Below are 20,777 nucleotides of genomic sequence, written 5' to 3'. Positions count from 1 at the left end.
AATCATTTTTTTCCACCTTCCTTATGTTAAATGAGATCTGACTTCTTTTCCGGGTCTTGCCCAATAGTATGGTGGCTGGGAAGTTACTCCAGCCAGTTTGAAACTTTTAGCAATATCAGGTTCTACACCATTACTATCATGTTGTGGTCACTCTGGGGGTGAATGGAGGGTTTGTAAACACACAAGCTCTGCTATTAGGCCCTGTTTACACTATCATTAAAAGCGGGCATATTGAGGCACGTTTTTTTTTTTTTTTTTAACTCTCTTCAGACTCCAAGTAAAGCAGTCTGCAATTGATAATATATGGACAGCACACAGTGCTCTGCAATAATGCTATAGGCGTATTTAAGCTTCAGTATTTTGAGCAAGTGTGAACAAGATCTTAGAATTAGCCATAAATGATCTGATCCTTCCAGGATGCTTTGATTTGTGTGGTTGATTATTTGGTTGTTTTACATATGTCGTACCATCTGTAACTTTTGGGGAGACCTCTGCAGCCACTCATATTGACTGACTGAATTCTTAAAGCAATACTAAAGGTTCATATTTTCTTTCTTTAAAATAACGAACATGTCTATACTTACCTGCTGTGTGCAGTGGTTTTGTACAGAGCAGCCTGGATCCTCCTCCTTCTCGGGTCCCCACACAGGCTTTCCTGGCTCCTCCTTTCTGTCGGGTGTCCCCATAGCAAGCAGCTTGCTATGGGGGCACCCGCTGCTCCGTGTGCCCATTCACACATTAAGCCGCGCTTGGCCCTGCCCCCGCTCATTCATTGACTGACTGGCTGTGATAGCAGTGGGAGCCAATGGCTCACACTTTTTGCCTCAGCCAATGAAGAGGCAGAGACTCGGGACAGCCAAGGCTGTCATGCACATCGTTGGGTCGCGATGGGGCTCAGGTAAGTTTTGAGGGGCTGAGGGGACTGCTGCACACAGGTTTATTTACCTTAATGCATAGAATGCATGACAGTAAAAAAACTTTGAGCCTTTAGAACAGTTTTAACTACAGAGCATAGTGTCCGCTTTAAAGGTGGTATAGTGATTGCAGTGCACGTATTGCACATATATGGACAGTTTTTGCTTTGCTTAATCTCTCCCGGTTTTTGTTTTGTTTTTCTTCCAGCTTTCTAAGAACAAAGATATTCCTGTCTGTGCAATGCTGAAGTCGTTACCCCTGTGGGCTATAGTTGTTGCTCATTTTTCTTATAACTGGACCTTTTACACTTTGCTCACTTTATTACCTACATATATGAAGGAGATCCTGCGTTTTAATGCACAGGAAGTAAGTAAGAGTCGAATATTTTGTTAGACAGTAACCTTTAACTTTTTAGAATATGTATTTGAGAACATCTGTTTATAAAATAATCATGATTTTCAGAGGACTGAACCACCAAACACCATTTCAGTGTTGTTCATATGCAAGGCTTCAAGGTATAAAAGTTTATTAGGCATCCAATTTCAGTTATAATCTTCATGGTTATCACATATCCCAAATACAGTTTTTAAAAATGATTATTCAGGTTAGTTCAGCGCCTGTTTTACCTATGCATAATTCCATTTGGTTTAAATCAGAAGTTTGTGCGTCTGTTTTCGTAATGTGGTTATTAAAAATGTAATGAGGCCAAAAAGCAAAGGGATTATCTTTTATTTTGAGACCTATTTACTAGCCATGAGTTTTTAACTCTCTGGAATGTCATTGCAGAAAGGTCCTGTAAATGATAATATCCACCCAAATCTACTGATTTACGTATAATAAGAGGCGATGAGTCCATTTTGTGTGTAATGTCCTGGTTTGAAGGTCTAATGCTGTCTCTTACTGGCCATTTCCTTTTAACATGGCTATGCCTGTAGGTGTGTATCAGAGGATCATTTAACCCTTTGGGGCTTACAATATACAGTATATTGTGGACAGACAGTAATGATATGAGTGTGGAAGGAGGAGGAATGCTAGAGAAGCTCCCTAACACTGTATTTATAAATGAACACTATGGGCAAATGTAATTAGTGTTCTTTACAGGTATGAACTAGATGGATGCCTAATGCTTCCCCAGTGCCAAGTGAAGTTTTGCTTCCACATAGGATATACTTTGTGACACAAAATACATGGATTTTATGGTTGTGCTTGCTATGTAAATGACCCCAGCGTTTCTATCATTAATTATGGTACACCTGTCTATTTACAGAATGGATTCCTCTCTGCGCTTCCTTACTTGGGATGTTGGCTTTGTATGGTCATTACCGGCTATATTGCAGACTTTATGAGAGAGAGGTTGAACTTTTCAACTGTGGCAGTGCGAAAAACATTTAATACATTAGGTAAACAGAATTTGTTAATGTTATTAAAGTATATTTAACCACTTGCCTACTGGGCACATATACCCCCTTCCTGCCCAAACCAATATTCAGCTTTCAGCACTGTTATACTTTGAATTTTTTTCCACACAAATAGAGCTTTCTTTTGGTGGTATTTAATCAGCACTGGGTTTTTTACTTTTTCCACTATAAATGAAAAAAGACCAAAAAACTTGGCAAAAAAATGCATTTTTCTTCATTTCTGTTGTAATATTTTGCAAATAAGGAATTTTTCTTCATAAATTTTTGCCAAAATCTTTGGTAAAAATAACCTATATCTGTCTATAATATTTGGTCTGTGTGAAAGTTAGTCTGCAAGCTATGGTACCAATCATTGCAAATTGATCACTGACCTCTCATTTCTTGAAACACTAACAAGCCAGGACAGTACAAATACCACCCAAATGGAAAGTAGACAAGTAGACAGTGCAAGGTATTTAGTAACAGGCATAGTGAGTTTTTTGAAGCTGTAATTTTTGTTTCCCACAGTTCTATTGAAAAGTAAGATTTTTTTTTTTTTTTTTTTTCCCACAAAATTGTAATCGTAACAGGTTATTTCTCTCACACGGCATATGCATACTTGCAACTACACCCCAAAAACACATTCCACTACTCCTGAGTATGAGGATACCATATGTGAGACTTTTTCATCGCCTAGCCACATAGAGAGGCCCAAAATGCAAGAAGCACTGTCAGGTGTCCTAGGTGTATAAATTGCACAATTAATTTCCTGCTACCTATTACACTTTTGAAAGCCCTGGAGCACCAGGACAATGAAATTACCCACAAAATGACCCCATTTTAAGAAGCAAACACCCCAATCTATATTTTACGAGGCATAATGAGTCTTTTGAACATGTAATTTTTTTTTTCCCACAAGTTTCCAGAAAATGTGGAAAGAAAATGGGAAAACATTTTTTTTTTATTTTTGTTTTTACACAATGTTGTCTATTTATAAGATATTTCCAACACATAGCATGTACATACCAAAAATGACACCCCAAAATATATTCTGCTGTTTCTCCTAAGTATGGGGATACCACGTGCGAGTTTTCCACAGCTTGGCCACATAGCCCCAGCATCCAAGTAACATAAATTACACCTCTAATTTCCTGACAACCTATCACCTTTGTGAGGGCCCTGGAAAGTGGAAACACCCACAAAAAATGACCCCATTTTGGAAAGCAAACACCACAACATATTTTCTAAAACGCATAAGGAGTCTTTTGAACATTTCATCTTTTTTCCTCAACTTTTCAGAAAATGTGGAAAGAAAATGAAAATGTATTTTTTTAACACAAAGTTGTCAATCTATAAGATATTTCTAACAAACAGCATGTACATAGCAATAATTGCACCCCAAAATACATTCTGCTACTCCTCCTGATTATGGGGATACCACATTTGTAAGCCCTTTTCAATGTCTGAACAGATTATGTGCCCAACATTGCAAAAAGTGTAACACAAAAATCAACAAACACTGTATAGGAAACAATGTAAACAAAAGATTACCTGTAGTTTGAGGAGAGCATTGGTCCAGGTCAGTACAGGCAGCAGGCTGACATGCCTGTTGTCCATTTATAAGACTTTTCTGACACACAGCACATACATACCAAAAATGACACCCCAAAATACATTCTGATTTTCCTCTTGAGTATGGGGACACCACATGTGAGAAACTTCCACAGCCTAGCCACATAGAGAGGCCCAACATCCAAGTAGCACCTTTAGGCATTCTAGGGGCAAAAATCACACATCTAATTTCCTGACAACCTCTCATGTTTATGAAGGCCCTGGAGCACCAGGACAGTGGAAACACCCACAAAATGACCATATTTTAAAAAGCAAAAACTACAATGTATTTTTTAAAAGGCATAATGAGTCTTTTGAACAATTTTATTTTTTTTCCACACGTTTTTGGAAAATGTGGAAAGAAAATGAAAATGTATTTGTTAACCCAAAGTTGTCAATCTATAAGATATTTCTAACAAACACCCCAAAATACATTCTGCTACTGCTTCTGGTTATGGGGATACCACATATGTAAGCCTTTCTTGTACTGGACATTAATACTGAATATTTTTATAGATGGGCAACTCCTATCCTCATATTGATTAGTGGTTCCAAATTAATAACTACTGCAGTAGGGAACAGACACAAAAAGATACACTCAGCCTCTTTCCAAATCACTGTTCTGTTTATTCGGTGCCTTTTGAAGTTTTTAATACACATGATTACATAGGTATGACATTAATATTACAATTTTACTTTTATGGTAACAAGGAGCGTTACATAGGCAGGCTAATTTCTAATCAGGGCTTGAAGGAATGCAAACGTAAGTAAAACATTATTGGTGCTGTCTGCACAAGGAGTGCAGTGTACAATACAGAGGCAAAGCATACAAAAAGAATACAATTTTGTACAGAATTTACAAATTTCCTTTAAGTTTTGAATGTCTGTACATATTGTGTACCCAACATTGCAACACAAACATAAACACTGTATAGAAAACAATGAAAACAAAAGATTACCTGTGGTTTGAGAAGCGCATTGGTCCAGGAAGCAGCAGAGATGTGGTCAGCAACAGCCAAAGGAATCATCCAGGGAACAGGCAGGAATATGCTCCATAAACATGCCAGGGTCAATACAGGCAGCAGGCAGAAACAGGGTCCATAAAGTGTCCTGGGTCAGTACAGGCAGCAGGCAGAGATATGGTCAGCACAGCCAAAGTAGTCGTCCAAGCAGGAACATGGTCCATAAAAAGTCCTGGGTCATTACAGGTAGCAGGCAGAGATATGGTCAGCACAGCCAAAGTATTTGTCCAGACAGCAGGCAGCAACATGGCCCATAAAAGGTTTTGCATCAGTACAGGCAGTAGGCTGATATCCAGGCAGCACGCAGGAACATCAGGCTGAGGGCTTTTGGTCATGTAGGAGCGGGGCACAGGGGTAGAGGCTTTGGCCAACCCTATCTCTTCACAGCCTCCAGACAAACTGACCCTGTTCCAGGAATTACAAAACCAAGAGAAAACCATAAACTGGTTTTCTCTTCTCCTGAAGCCCCACACATATGTGAGACCCCTGTGTTATCTTCAATACCACTACTACAGTAACAAGGCAAAAGATCAATCCAAGCGGCAGGCAAAAAACATGGTCAATTAACAGGCCGAGGTCAGTCCAGGAAGAGGGCATAAATGTGGTTGATAATCCAGACGGCAGGCAGAAGTATAGTCAGTGAATTGGCCAGAGTCAGTTGAGGTGAAAGGCAGAAACGTGGTAGATATACAATGCAGGCAGAGGCAGTTGATAAACAGAGCCAGGGTCAGTTAAGATAGAAGGCAGTGGCATGGTTGATTTGAGGCAGCAGGCAAAGGATCAGCGCAGAGATTGAAAATGGGGACATTACAGGCTGTTAGAAATATGTGCTAATATTTTAGTGACGTGTGAAAACATTGGAAGCAGTCTTTGATGCACAGGCCTGGTTGGGATGGACATTGGGGACATTGAAAACTGGTGTCTCTTCTATCTTCCCTTCTGCTGCATATCCAACATCTTTTTTGGTGTCTTTGGCCTGCTCTCAGGGAAATGGCGCTCATGAAGACTGCTCACAGAATTGAAATGAATGCTTTCTGGGGGGGATCCTTGCTGGTAAATAATGGACGTGACAATGTCTTCTATACATTTGAGGAAGGCAGTATGTCTATCTGTAGATTTGGTGTAGGTGACAGGCGTTCTAAATAGCCAAATGAATAGATAAATTGCAACTTTTTATACCAAAAACGGGACCTTCTTGTTGCTGAATAGGGCTATAGCATCTGATCTTTGAAATCCACCCCCCCAGGTAGAGATTATAATCGTGGATGCACGCAGGCTTTTGAATGGGACCATGTCTTCCAGTAATTTCCACTGAGGTGTCATTGTAAATGGTGGACAGGATGTAAACATATCTTTTATCCTTCCACTTCAGGGCCAGCACTTTGTGGTTTTCTTAGACTTGCTGATTTCCCCCCTTTTGTAGCCTGGTGTTCACTAGCGCTTGTGGGAAGCCCTTCCTGTTTTTTTCAGGAGGTACCATAGGCCAAGGTTTTCTCACGGTACAGGTGTCAGAAAAGGGGCAGACTGGTATAGAAAATGTCAAGGTAGATATGATAGCCTTTTTAGAAAAGTGGAAAAGCCAGATCCCTGACAACTTTTCTACTTGTGCCGATGTAGGTTGAGCACTCGGGACTGCAGCTGGGAATCTTTTTTTGCCTTCTTACATGCGGAAAAATATACAAATATCCAGTGGCTTTCACAGAGCTTGTAGAGCTTTACTCCATATCTGGCCCTTTTTTGCTTGGAATATATTGCTTGATTCCCAGTTGGCCAGTGAAGTGAACAAGGGATTTATCCACACATACGTTTTTGTTCAGGGACGTAAAGTTCAGCAAATTTTTGGGGAAAAAAATTAAGAAGTGGGCGAATTTTGTATAATTCATTTGTCATAGTTGGGTTTGATCTGGGGGAGAGCACTGGGTATTGTCACTGAAATGAAGGAATTGCATGATCATTTCATAACGTGACCTGGGCATTACAGTAAAATAAACGGGCATGTGGTGGAGTGGGTGCGTGGATCAGTAAGCATGTCCCTTTTTTTTTTTTTTTTTTTTTTTTTTTTTTTTTTTTTTTTTTTAAGCCCCATGTTAAATTCCTATAATGTAAGAGTTCTCCATTCAGATGGACAGGCATAGGATGAACTGGGGTTGTTAGAAATTAAATGTTGTGCAGAAAGGTTTCTGGTCCACAAAAAAATGAAGTAAACTGTTGGGCAAAAATACATTTTAAAAAATCAATTTCTGAAACATTTTCCGTGTTGGCCTGCACACCTGCATGTGTGGTGAAAGGGGAATGCTTGCAGATCCTGAGTTGGAGAGCAGCCATATTGGGTTGGCAAGAGTATCTGGGAGCTATGTTTGGGCCCTGATTCTTGGGTTTGATGGGATATTCCAGTGCTGGTACTGGGCCTTTCATCCATGGGTCTAGCGCCATTGCCGGTTGCCAATTGACCATTGGGGTGCATGGCACTGCTGGTGGCTGCCTGGTTTTCAGAGTGCCATATCCTTATAGGAGAGACCCATTCTTTCTCTGATTCAGTCACTAATCCATTACTTTTGATGGGTTCATACACTGAATCAGAATTGGACAGTGAGAGCTCCCTGCTGCTCTCATCTGTCATACTGAGGATTTTGAACTCCTCCTCACTAGTGTAAATTTGTTTTACATGTTTGGCTCTGGTGGCACTGGGACAGGTAAACTGCTGATTTTGGCTGTAGGACGGGTACCCTGCTGATGGTGGCTGTGTGATGGGTACACTGCTAATGGTGGCTGTGTGATGGGTACACTGCTGATGGTGGCACTGATGGACTATGTGCGACAGGTGCACTGCTGATGGGCACTAGGTACACTACTGGCGAGCACGGATGGGCGACAGGTACACTGATGGCGGGCACTGTGATTTGTGTATGTGCACTGTGATGTTTACAGAACTGATAACTCATTGTTAGAAGCGTCCTCTCTTCACACAAGATCTACTGTATGTGTGAGGAGAGGAATCTTCTATGTGTGAGGAGAGTAAGCTGGTAACGGCGAGTTAGTGCTCTGTGTTTACATTTGTGACTGGCTGTGATTGGATACAGCCAATCATGTGGTAAAGAGCTTTGGCCAATGGCTCTTTACCTCGATCAATGATGGGCTGTGTCCAAGGGACACATTTCACCAGCAATCGCTGAACCTCCAGGGGTGCGCATGCTCGGTTAGAGTGGGAGAACGTCATACGATGTCCTCCTAGAATGAAAGAACTCACGTCCATCTGTCATTTGCCTATACTACTGTAATATATTCCCATGGGCAACAAGTTTAAAAGGCTAAAAATCAAACTTATGAGGCTTATGGCCAAAGTTAAAAAAAGTTATAGATCATAAGAGAAGAGCTTTTATTAAATATAAAAATGAAGGTACACCATCATTGTTTAAACATTGCAAAGAATATAACAGAATATGCAAAAAAGAAATAAAGGCCGCAAAAATTGAAAACTAACAACAGATTGCAAAAGATTACAGGACCAACCCCAAAAAATTCTTCAAATATATTAATAGTAAAAAGGTCAGGTCCGAGCATGTAGGCCCTTTACAAAATAATCTAGAGTGGGTGACTGGAGACATAATCGGCATGGTATTGACACAGCTCCAGATGATCCACATTGGCTCACAATTGATATGATCCAAAAATATTTAGACAGAATAAAGGTGACTAAAGCACCTGGACCGGATGGCATACACCCACGGGTCCTTAAAAAATTGAGCTCTGTCATTTCAAAGCCATTGTTTCTCATTTTTATGGACTCTTTAATGACTGGCATAGTATCACTGAAATGCCGTAAGGCAAATGTAGTGCCAATATTTAAAAAGGGGTCAAAATCTTTACCAAGTAATTATAGACCTGTTAGTTAACTTCTATAGTTGGGAAGATACTGGAGAGTTTAATAAAAGACCACATAGATTCAGTGTTCTTGCTGGAAAAAAATATTTTAAGCAACAGACAGCATGGATTCATGAAACACAGAAATTGTCAAACAAATCTGATTTCTTTTTATGAGGAGGCGAGCAAAACCTTGGACAAAGGGGTGGCAGTGGACGTGGTATACTTGGATTTTGCAAAAGCATTTAGCTGTGTGTGGGGAACACTCAACGTGTAAGGTAAAGTCTACAGGCTTGGGAAAAATCCGTATATAAATGGATAGAAAACTGGCTAAAAGATCGTATTCACAGAGTAGTGGTTAATGATCCATACTCTGAATGGTCTAGTGTTGTCAGTGGTGTACCCCAAGGTTCAGTGTTAGGACCCTTACTTTCTAATATATTTATAAATGATATAGGGTCTGGGATTAAATACACCATTTCAGTCTTTGCAGATGATACCAAGCTGTGTAGTGGAATAAGTCCTTACAGGATGTCTTCAGCTTACAAGCCGACCTCAATGCACTGTTTAATTGGGCAACTTTGTGGCAAATGAGGTTTAATGTTGATAAATGTAAGGTTATACACTTGGGGGTCTAAGAATATGCATGCATCATACATACTAGGGGGAGTACAATGGGGGAATCAATGCTGGAGAAGGATCTGGGAGTTCTGGTAGATCACAAGCTTAATAATGGCATGCAATGCCAAGCTGCAGTTTTCTAAAGCGAGCAAAATCCTCTCTTGTATTAAGAGGTATAGACTCCAGAGAGAGAGATATCATATTACCCCGGTACAAATCATTAGTAATACCTCATCTGGAATATGCAGTTCAGTTTTGGGCACCAATTCACAAAAAGAACATTGTGGGGGCACTCTTTACATCTTTAATCTCCAAACACAGAAAAGTTTCTTCACAGTAAGAGCTGTGAAAATGCGGTATAGACTCCCTCAAGAGTTGGTTCTGGACACACACAATATAACTGGATACTAACATTTATAGGTAAAGTTGATCAAGGGAATATCCGATTGCCTCTCGGGGTGATCAGGAAAGAATGTTTTCCCTGCAGGAGCAAATTGGATCATGCTTTGCTGGGTTTTTTGCCTTCCTCTGGATCAACTGAGTGTGTAGGATTATTATTTATTTATTTTAATGGTTGAACTGGATGGACTTTTGTCTTTTTTCAGCCAGGCTAGCTATGTAACTATGTGACTATATACTGAAGACGGGAGGAGGTTAAACCCTCATTTTGTAAAGCAAACCATTCAGTTTAAAATAGAAATGAAAGACAAAACATTTTAGAAATTATCACATATCTTCTGTTCTCAGCTACACAAGGAACACAAAGAGCTAGGGTAGGAGAAACAGCAGTACACTGAACTTCCCAGTAAAGAGCTGTGTGGGGGGGAGGGGAGCATTCAGGACTAGTCTGATCATTGGAGGAGAGCAGACTGAGTTCCCAGAACAGCTAGAGAACTGACCACTCTGTGCTCTCATGCCTGGTGTGGTCGGTTTTCAATAGGAAAGCAGAGGGACTGACCAGAACACCAGGGATTTCAAAGCAATGCAAAGAGAACAGGATACTTTTTTCCATACAAGTATATGGTAAAGTATATCAGAAATATGAAATGTTGGGTTTACATATTCTTTAAAACTTTTGAAGTGAAAAAAAATGTCTGTAACAGCACACTGTATGTCATTGCTTGTTTCTGTCTCCCTTTTGTATGTAACTTTGTCTTTTCAAATTAATGAGCCATTGATTGATCAGTATGTTCTATTGTACCTTTAGGGTAGCTATGCTGCCTTGCAGGGTCGGCTGGAGGCCCAACATAGTCACCATGACAAGCTCCTTCTGCAAGGGCTTTGATTACCAGCAATTCTGTTCTGTGGAATCAGCCCACATAGCTATGCACACATGATATCACATATATCTAATGTCTGATGTGTATAGAGGGCACTCCCTGAACCAAAATTTAGGGAAGCACCACAGAAAAGGACACAGACAAAAAAAAAATCCTTTCTGCATTTTGCTCCAAGATCTCCACTAACGGTTACATGGAGCTTAGGAGAAAATTAAATATTTCCATCTTAGTGTAGTATTAAAATTTTACCCAAGTCCCTGCATTCACTATATCTGGTCTCCCACAGTACACAGAACATGGAAATGCAATTATTTAAGGAAATATAAACTGCTAAATAACTTTTCTCATCAGCAGTTAGAGCAGTCTTGTGACTTCTATCAGTGTTCAGCCAAGCATTGATTAACCACTTGCCTACCAGGCACTTTTACTCCCTTCCTGCCCAGGCCAATTTTCAGCTTTCAGCACTGTTGCACTTTGACAATTGCGCAGTCATGCAACACTGTACCCATATGACATTTTTATCATTGTTTTCAGAAAAGTAGAGCTTTCTTTTAGTGGTATTTAATTTTCACTATTTTTTTTATTTTTTGCACTATAAATGAAAAAACGCAAAGAATTTGGAGAATTTTATAATAGAAACAATGAAAAGCTTTTTTTTTTTCCCCAAACAGGTCATTTTTCTCCTTCACTGCTGTGCGTTGATGTGGTGGCACTAGTGGGCATTGATGAGGAGGCACTGATGATGCTGTACTGATAGGCAACACTGGGATAGAAAGATAAATAAACCAAGCACTAGGTGTCAGTGAAGGAAGGGATGGCTAGCAGCTGACATAGGAAGTAAACCTCTAAAACTTCAAGTGGTACATAAACGATAAAAATATGCAGCGCTATGAGATTAAACATAAATGAGTAGATAACAAATACTAAAAAGTCAGATAAGATACGAAGCTTCTAGGTTAACATAACGTATTAACGTGACTTCTGTGATATATTGGCGTCTGGAAGACTGGAATGCTCGTGACTCTTGTGGTAATAAACGGAGAGTAGATTGCACTAACCGGATGCATATGCAAATGAAGCATGGAGTAATTAAGACCTACTCCTAGTACTCTGGAAGTAGGTCACTGGATAGGTAGTTGTCATCTCAAAACTTGCCACTAGGTGTCATCTCCCAGGACAGGCAAAGGCAGGCAATCCACAGACAACAGCAGCAGCCAGGTATTAGCCAGGATATCAGCCAGCAGACGGACAGGATATATATAGCCACCTTCAAAAAAGGCCCGGGCTCCCTCAGTATAAGAAAAGGAGCCACAGGCCAGAAGCTTTGATAGTGTAGCAGGGTTTTATTGGTATAATAGAAAACATATGTAGAAAACCACTTACAAAGTAAGAATATGTACACGGCCGTCCAGCAATGGCCATGCAATGAGTGAAGATATCTGGGGGGCACCTCCCTGACGCGTTTCGTGCACTGTGCACGTTCTCAAAAGGGAATATGACACCTAGTGGCAAGTTTTGAGATGACAACTACCTATCCAGTGACCTACTTCCAGAGTACTAGGAGTAGGTCTTAATTACTCCATGCTTCATTTGCATATGCATCCAGTTAGTGCAATCTACTCTCAGTTTATTACCACAAGAGTCACGAGCATTCCAGTCTTCCAGACGCCGATATATCACAGAAGTCACGTTAATACGTTATGTTAACCTAGAAGCTTCATATCTTATCTGACTTTTTAGTATTTGTTATCTACTCATTTATGTTTAATCTTATAGCGCTGCATATTTTTATCGTTTATGATAGGCAACACTGATAGGCACTGACTGACGGCAACTGGCGGCCCTGATGGGTGGCACTGATGGGCTCCACTGCTGGGCACTTTTGGGGCTGTACTGATTATCAGTGCAGATGTGACACTTGCAAGTTATTGGCTGTACTTTCCTCTTGCTGTGACAAGAGGGTGCATCCTGGGAGGACAACATATGACGCCCTCCCAGAACTGGACAACCGCGCTGTAGCCGTCATTCAGCTATACTGCAGTTGTAAAGTTATTAAAACTTGCAGGAGGAGTTCTCATTCTCCCCTGATTGTCCTATGAGGCTGCATAACCCCTGACCCTCTGTCTGAACAGCGCTGACTGGCCCTGTGCTAATCGCAAGGAAAAAAAAAAAATCTCTAGCAATACACACCAAACTGAGCATGTGCAGCTTGCTCCCAAAGCTCTGTTCTATCATCAGATGGATTGGGGACAGTAGAAGAACGGGAGGATCAGAGAAGACAGGATCACACAGACTTTTTACACAATGCGCAGGATTAACCTCTTAGGTTCCACAGTGAGTATAACAAGTATGCTTTACTGCATATACAGACTGATTTTACAGTTGTGGGTTTAGTAACACTGGAAGTGGAAAGGCTGCCCACATTGCACCGAATAGTGGGTGTGGTTTAAAAAGTCATGAATAACTACAACAGGAACATATTCTGTGTGTGCAGTTGCAAATGGCTGTTGCAGTCCTGATATTTACAAATTTTGCCTTTGGTTAAAGTGGATTTCCAGATGTTTTTTTTTTTTTGTTTTGTTTTGTTTTTTTTAAAGCACCCTGTGATAGTGGCAGCTTATGCTATGCAATTTGGCATAAACTGCACCTGTAATTGTTTGTGTTCCTATTTTTTTAAAAAGTTACTTACTGCAAGGTTCCATCTTTTTAGTGTGGGCATCTGAAGCCCACTCGGACATTCTTCCGGGAAATGGTGCTGCTGACTACCCAGCAATGCACCTTCTGATCTCACACCTGCACAGTGTGAAGAAGGTGTGGCGCCGTCCTTGTATTGAAGGTTGCCATAGCAATGGCAGTACCAGAGGAAGTTCCCACCCTGTTGCTATGACAACCGTCAATCAATGCAGCAACCCAGAACGGAAGCAAGCCAGCCTTCCATGCTGCCCATTGATTCCTGGTATTGATGAGATATACAGTATATCCCAGGAACCAATGGGTGGGCGGATATGACATACCTCGCTGCGGTAAGGTACATATGAAGTAAAGTACTTCAGCCCAAAACGTTGAAAGAAAAAAAAAGTGCCAAAAATTGATGGGGCAGCAGGAAGAAAGAGATGGAGACAAACTTTAAAAATCAGATGGAACTCCACTTTAAGTTTAGACTCGCGTCTAAACTGCTGCGTTTCTGAAAAATGATCCATATTCAGATTACTGTTCAGAAGACTTCAGCAGGCGGTGAGGAGGCAATAGGAAGCCTTCTTACCTCCTGTTTTAACCCTATAATTGCCACACCATTGTACCGCATCTACTTGCATTGCACACGGTTGTGGGTTGTTTGTGACGCAGCCCTATTTACGTGAATGGCTCATGTTTACCAGTAGTACTGGCCACTGAACGTAACAGGAGCGATAATTTTTGCGAAGCCTCACAACTGCGGCATGTGATCATCCCCATCTTCTGCCTTTGCAGCTTAAGGGTGAGTGCTAAAAACATAGCTCAACAGCACATTTTTAACGCCCCCCCCATCCCAACCACAAGTCTAAACAAGCCCTAAAAGAGACACTGTCACTTTACTTATGCAGCCCAATGTGGCAGTGTGTTTGCAAAGGCACCTCTTCACACATCCAGCTTTCTTATAAAAACTTTGCACTTCCTTGATGCTTTTTCCCTAATCGCAGCAGGCACTAAAATCACTGGTGTCTGCAGCAACCAGAGGGAACCGTGACTTTGCTCTCTCAATTCTGGCACAGTGCTTGTGTCTAGCATTTTGCTAGGCTATCTTCGCACATCCTGTAATGACAAATTGCAGAGGGAGGAGCTTCTGGACACTGAGGTCATCTCCCACGCCACAAGTAATGCAGGTGACCCCTAAATTTAAATTTTTTGAAGCACTTTTAATTATCCAACCTTGATCTGCACTATGAGAATTTTTTTCTACTTTGCGGATATCTATGGTTTGATACAGTACCAGAGGTAAAAGTAATGGCTGCTGTTCATTCCTGAATCCCGTATAGGGAGTGTACCATACTGACCACTATACTCTAGGGTCCATCCCTCTGGTAAGCCTTTGATTCAAATCTTGTGGTGGTGGAGGATTTGGCAAATATGAGAGTCTCATGTGATGGAAGATAATTTGGTCTGTGTTCCACTCAAGGCGCACCCTGTCATGTTGACTGACAGTAAGCTTACATGGAGAAAAGGATTGCATTGTATTTATTCTTGGTTCAAAAGTGGTCACACACCCAGAAAAAATAACCCCAAGTATATACAACATTCCTGGTTATAGGAGACATATATTACTATAAAATGTACTAAATGTTTTGTTTTTGTTTATTTCTTCCGGAATTGTAAAAAGATTGTTAGGTAGCCATTTTGAATTAAAAAGTGCTTACTGGAGTTCCTCTTTAATGTTTAGACCTCATGCACATTGGCAGTTTGTCTCATACAAATCTTTTTGGGCACCAGGGAGGCATACAGTCTGCTGCCAGCCATCTGATAAAATCAATGATTGCTAAAATACAGGGCAACTGCGTGGGCGGATGCCACGAATGTGAACTTTCTGTGTTTGGGACATAAGTCCCAGTGTGCATGAGCCCTTAGGTTTCTGCTCATCTATGCACATTTTTTTACAGCTTTTACCTAGAGTGGTTTTTTGGTTATATTTACTGTACAGGCATGCCTTTTTATATATGTATATATCTGTTTTTGTTTTCCAGGAATGATTGGACCTGCGGGCTTTCTATTAGCAGCTGGTTACACTGGTTGTAATTACACTCTGGCAGTGGTATTCCTTACACTATCAACCACACTTGGGGGATTGAGTATTGCAGGATACAATATAAATCATTTGGATATTGCACCTTCGTAAGTGTAATATATGTGTATAGGAAAGTTATGTTATTGTAAGCATGTATCATTTGGTTCTATAACTTGCTGCCCAGTATGAGTAACCTATAGATTATGGAGAGCCATAGATGCTGTCTGAGCCTCTTTTGCATGGCTTACAATGATCTTTTATTTGGTATTTGTGAAGTTACAGTATGTGATATCTGTTCAGCTGAAACAATTTGATCTAATGTATGCTCTCTGTTACAGATTTGCAGGACTGCTAATTGGAATCACAAACAGTTTTGCCACAATTCCTGGCATGGTTGGGCCAGTCATTGCCAAGAGTTTAACACATGATGTAAGTGCCATTGGGAAATACTGTGTAGATACTTAGGGTGGTGGCATAATGCTTGCACCACTCTTAAACATGGAAAGTCGATCAGATCCTTTTATTAGGAGCAATCCGTTCCCTGTGGGAGGGAGGAGGAGGGATGTTATCCCTGTAGGCTCTGCTCATGTAGTGTAATCATTGCACAAGCAGAGAGAGGGTTGTAAACTTTGTCAGAACTTTAGCTCTGGAGAAAGAAAAAAAAAAAATCCGTATATAATTTATGAAAACAGGCAGGGATCTGGAATTTAGGAGATTTCCTACTAATTTTCTTAAATCAACTGACAACCCAAGTTCTTTATTTGCGCTAATTTGAAGATGAAATAAAAAGCAATAATATGCAAAAATATTTATTTTATTAATAAAATCAGTGCAAAATGGTAATTAAAATATAATTGGTGATGGTAAATAATAATCAAATCAAAATAGCAAATCATTTATATAATCAAAAATAATGATTACAAATTCAAACCAGCAAATATTATCTAATATTAATGAAATAAGATGAACTGTCTAAAAATTGCAGCATAGGAAACTCTCAGTAACTCAGCGGAATATGACAAAGGATATGCAAATTGACCATGTGATCTTTCCCTGCACCCAGATATTCAAAGCTCAAAGTTTACACTGCATGAACTAATTTAGAATACCATGCACAGGACTATCCAATAAGCTTAGAATCTATCTGATGTCCAGTAAGTACTAATTTCCAGTAAGTTGTCTATTCTGTTATATATAACCAGCTAAACTATTGACTAGAAGCTGAGGTCAGTTTTGGGAATATTCCAATGAGAATCCCCCCTCCCGAGAATTATTGAAATGAAGATAATTTTTACTGCAGTTAAAATCATTTCAAATCAACTCCGGTGTTAACCATATGAGACTAAATGTCTTAGCTGGAGATATAAGGCGAGCACAAATTGCCTGCAGAAAAATGAAAGTTATGCATTATCAATATAGACTCTGTGGTATAGTGATGTCAGCTTTAGGACCGCTGCCTCTGTGTGTGTGTCCATCTGTTGTCCCCTGTCCCTCTTTTTCCTTTGTCCTTCTTTCTCCTCCAACTCCTAACTTTTATCACCCAAAAACCTAGGCAAGCAAAGCTTATCTCACCTAATTATGACTAGGTGTCATTTTCTTTAAGAATTGATCCCAATTACCTTAAGGAGGCAGAATAGCGTTAAGAATAATGTTGGATTTTTCCTACAAACTCCTGTGCCATGTCAAGAGTTGACCTCTGACATCCAGCTTGTTAGAAGGTTATACATTTTAAAACGTAGTTGCTCTTTTGAGAGAACTGGTTAGAGAAACTGGGACCAGTGTCACTTTACATAATGTATTACCTAAGTGATTATGAAAAAAAATTTCTATCTAAACATCTTACAGACATTCTCTGAGGTCATTTGTACTGAGATTTCTTAATTATCTAAATTCTTCCGTTTGCATACAGACGTAATATATTAAACTCAAAATAATTATTTGTAATGTTGAAAATATGATATCCAAAATATACACCGATATGTATCCATGATATCTATATTAATTGGTTTTAGCAATTAATACCTATTGCTATATAAGATATTCAAGAGATTGAACATAGTAATATAAAACCTAAATTACTTAATTAGGCAAGTATTCACTTCATATAATAATGATAAAGCAATTGACATTTTTGATTAAAATAATCCTGTCAAATAATAAACTCTTTTCCAAATGTTGATGGGGGGGGGAAAATCATCGTGAACAGTTCTTTGTCCTATGTTAAATCCCAGATATGGACTCCTCAATTAATCTTGCAAAATGGTACCATGGTCAGTCCTTGTGTCGTGGCTGTCTGGTACAACCATATCCCTCAAATTTACAACCTAGGAAAGTATGCTGTAAAAAACTGAGAATGTCTGATGTTAAAGTCTTTATTTTGAAACCATGAAAATAGAATATAAAGAACAAAATGGCTTTTAGCATGCCCATGTTACGTTATGTAGAGCAAAGTTCAGGCCTTACAGTTTCATTCTGTGAGCACAGCATAGTTCCGACAGCTTTCAACTAACAGTTGACTTCCAATTTGTCAGGACAGACCAGGTTTGAATCTGCAGCAGTCGTCTTTTTGAAATCTGCAGCATTCCCTCTGTTAGGTGCTGAAATAGAAACTGGTGCAAATAGACCTGAAACAGGTGTATCTGCTTTAGGTGATGTGGTACACACCACTTCCAACAGCTTCCTGCACCCTTATACTAGCTTGGTTTTTTCCTGGTTTGTGCAAATGAGATATATTTACCCACCCCAAAGCACCTGCCATGATCTATGGTCTCCAGACATGCCTCCTCTGTACACCCCTCATGTAACTTCACATGTCACTAGTGGCTTTTTCGTCCTGATTTCTGAGTAAATCCTGGCCAGCTGCCATCCCCTAGGTTAGCTGGACATAATGCAGGCTGTACAGGGAGATAAATAAAACTGTGCCCTCAGCAACCAAGTAAATTCACAGAGGAACCTAGGAGGTTGTTGGGTAATAAACACTTTGTGATGTCTGCTGTTAGGAGCCTTGAAAGTTTAAATTCGCTGAAATGTTCATGTTCTAACAATTCCTTCTACAATAAATGTACAAATTTCTCACTTTTCCGGTTTGAATACATTTCTGAGACACATGGCTGTATTTACCATTAAGCAACTACCTAGGGCAATGGGGTTAGATGGGGCTGCACCAAGCATCACAGATTACATACTGTGTTTTATTTCTTCTATTCATCTATGGCTATTTATGGGTAATTCCTGCAAAAGAACTTTAGGGGAGAGGAGGGCTACAAGAGATGTGAAAGTGTTTTCTAAAGGCTATTTTTTTAATAACAAACATGTTCTACTTACCTGCTTTGTGCAGTGGTTTTGCACAGTGCTGCCCCTTGCCTTCTCTTCTGGGGTACCCTACCACTGCTCTCTGCTCCTCTTCTGGGGTACCCTGCCGCCACTCCTCTTCTCTGTGCACCCCCCTAGGAAACTGCTTCCTATAGTGGTGCACTTGCAGGCTCACTCCCGCCCTGGGCTGTGTGCATCCATTGACGCTCACAGCCCTGCCTCATACTCCCTCTTCACAGTATTTGATTAACAGCAGCACCCAATGGCTTCCGCTGCTGCAGTCTCCTAGGAGAAGGGGGAGAGCGAATCAGCTCTGCTGATGTGCGCAGCACTGGATTGATACAAGACTTAGGCAAGTATTTAGGGAGGGGGTGAGAAGGGTTTTTTTTTTTTTTTTTTTACCTTTAATGCAGGTAATACATAAAGGTAAAAAAAATCTTTTGGCATTTAGAACCACTTTAAAGTGATTGTAAAGGCTTAAGGTAAAAAAAAAAAACACACCTGTGTGCAGTGGCCCTTCAAGTCCCCCTAATACTCACCTGAGCCCAATCTCAGTCCAGCAATGGCTTTCTTGGGTCTCCCCTCCTTCATTGGCTGAGACACAGCAGTGGGAGCCATTGGCTCCCGTTGCTGTCAATCACATCCTGTGAGGACAGAGCAGGGGTGTGGCTAAGTCTCTCTGCTGTGTCTTATCCCTGGTTCACATATCTGTGTTCCTGTGGGCTGAGTTTTGTGCGGGCACAAGAGCCCATTCATTTGAATGGACTCCCGTGCCCTGGGACACACAAGGAAGAAGTCCCTGCGCTTCTGAAACCGCAGCCCGCACGGGAACCTCGGTTCCCAGTACAGTTGCGATTTCCAGTGCGGGCAGCATGCCATTAAGTTTAATGGCAACCGCCTGCGGGTCTGCATTCTTCTGTGTGGGTGGTGCAGCTGCTCAGATTTTTGTGCGGATCCACAGCGGCACTACCCGCACATATGTGAACCTAGCCTTATGAACTCGGAGAGCAGGGTTCGGGACGAGCACGCACTAGTGCCCCCGTAGCAAATGGCTTGCTGTGGGGGCTCTGCTCATGGGGGAGGAGCCAGAAGTGCCTGCAGGGGACCCGAGAAGAGGACGATAGGGGCTGCTCTGTGCAAAACCACTGCACAGAACAGGTAAGTATGACATGGTTATAAAAAAAAAAAAAAGTCTTTAATACCACTTTGGCATCACTTTAAGAGATGCCAAATAGCTCTGTATGAGTGAGGAATTTTGCTTATCCTTTCTCTTATTTCTTGGTCTGTAAAAGTGAAAATTAGCTCCCCATATGAAGCAAACAGCAAATGGCTCATTCTAGCTTTAGTTGTCATTATAATAATGACATGACACATATTTAGGAGCTTATATCAAAGGGTGTCTTCATTCAGGTGTGCCTGGAGAAGCCTGGTGATTAAATACAGGCTGCTGACACATCAGTGTATGTTAGACAGTACATTACAATATTTGAACAGATATCTCTGCTATTGGCAGTAGAGATACTTCAAAGCCTTTGCCCAGAGCACATTTGTGAGATGTTCTAATGTTACTGTGTCATCTGTCTTAATTTTGTTTGATGTGAGGGTTAAGAAAAATAAAAAAATTCAGCCAACAGCAAATAAAACCTTCACATACACCCCCAAACCTTATATTTTTTTATTTATTTAATTTTTTTTTTTATGCAGAGGCCCTAGAGAATAAAATGTCATGCGATATTGGTGCAGTGGTTTTTGAAAGGCAAAACATTTGGAAAAATTTACGCTTTAATGAATTTTAGTGCAAACAAAGACAATTTAATACCCTATTGTTTGGTAAAATATAAAAGATGACGTTACACTAAGCAGTTTGATACCTAACCTGTCACTCGTTTTAAAATTGCACACACCCATGGAATGGCTATCAACTAAGGTACCTTAAAATCTCCATAGGTGACACTTGAAAAGTCAGCACAGTTTACCAGTTTAGAGTTGCACATGAGGTCTG

General features: G+C 40.5%; 1 protein-coding gene across 1 annotated transcript in view; it reads left to right on the top strand.

The window, feature by feature from the left end:
* SLC17A5 (solute carrier family 17 member 5) overlaps window positions 1-20,777 on the top strand; it is a 71,047-nt gene that overhangs the window by 44,832 nt on the left and 5,438 nt on the right. The window contains exons 7-10 of the mRNA XM_089681382.1: window positions 1,123-1,281; window positions 2,183-2,315; window positions 15,423-15,570; window positions 15,802-15,892. Of these exons, the coding sequence (XP_089537508.1) occupies window positions 1,123-1,281; window positions 2,183-2,315; window positions 15,423-15,570; window positions 15,802-15,892 (531 nt within the window). The remainder of the gene's footprint in view (window positions 1-1,122; window positions 1,282-2,182; window positions 2,316-15,422; window positions 15,571-15,801; window positions 15,893-20,777) is intronic.

This window comes from Staurois parvus, unplaced genomic scaffold (assembly GCF_062004578.1).
Source record: "Staurois parvus isolate SC_StPar_1 unplaced genomic scaffold, SC_StPar_1.0 ptg000264l, whole genome shotgun sequence".
Classification (NCBI taxonomy): Eukaryota; Metazoa; Chordata; class Amphibia; order Anura; family Ranidae; genus Staurois; species Staurois parvus.
Note: the sequence above shows the minus strand (reverse complement) of the source record. Positions and strands in the feature narration are given on the sequence as shown.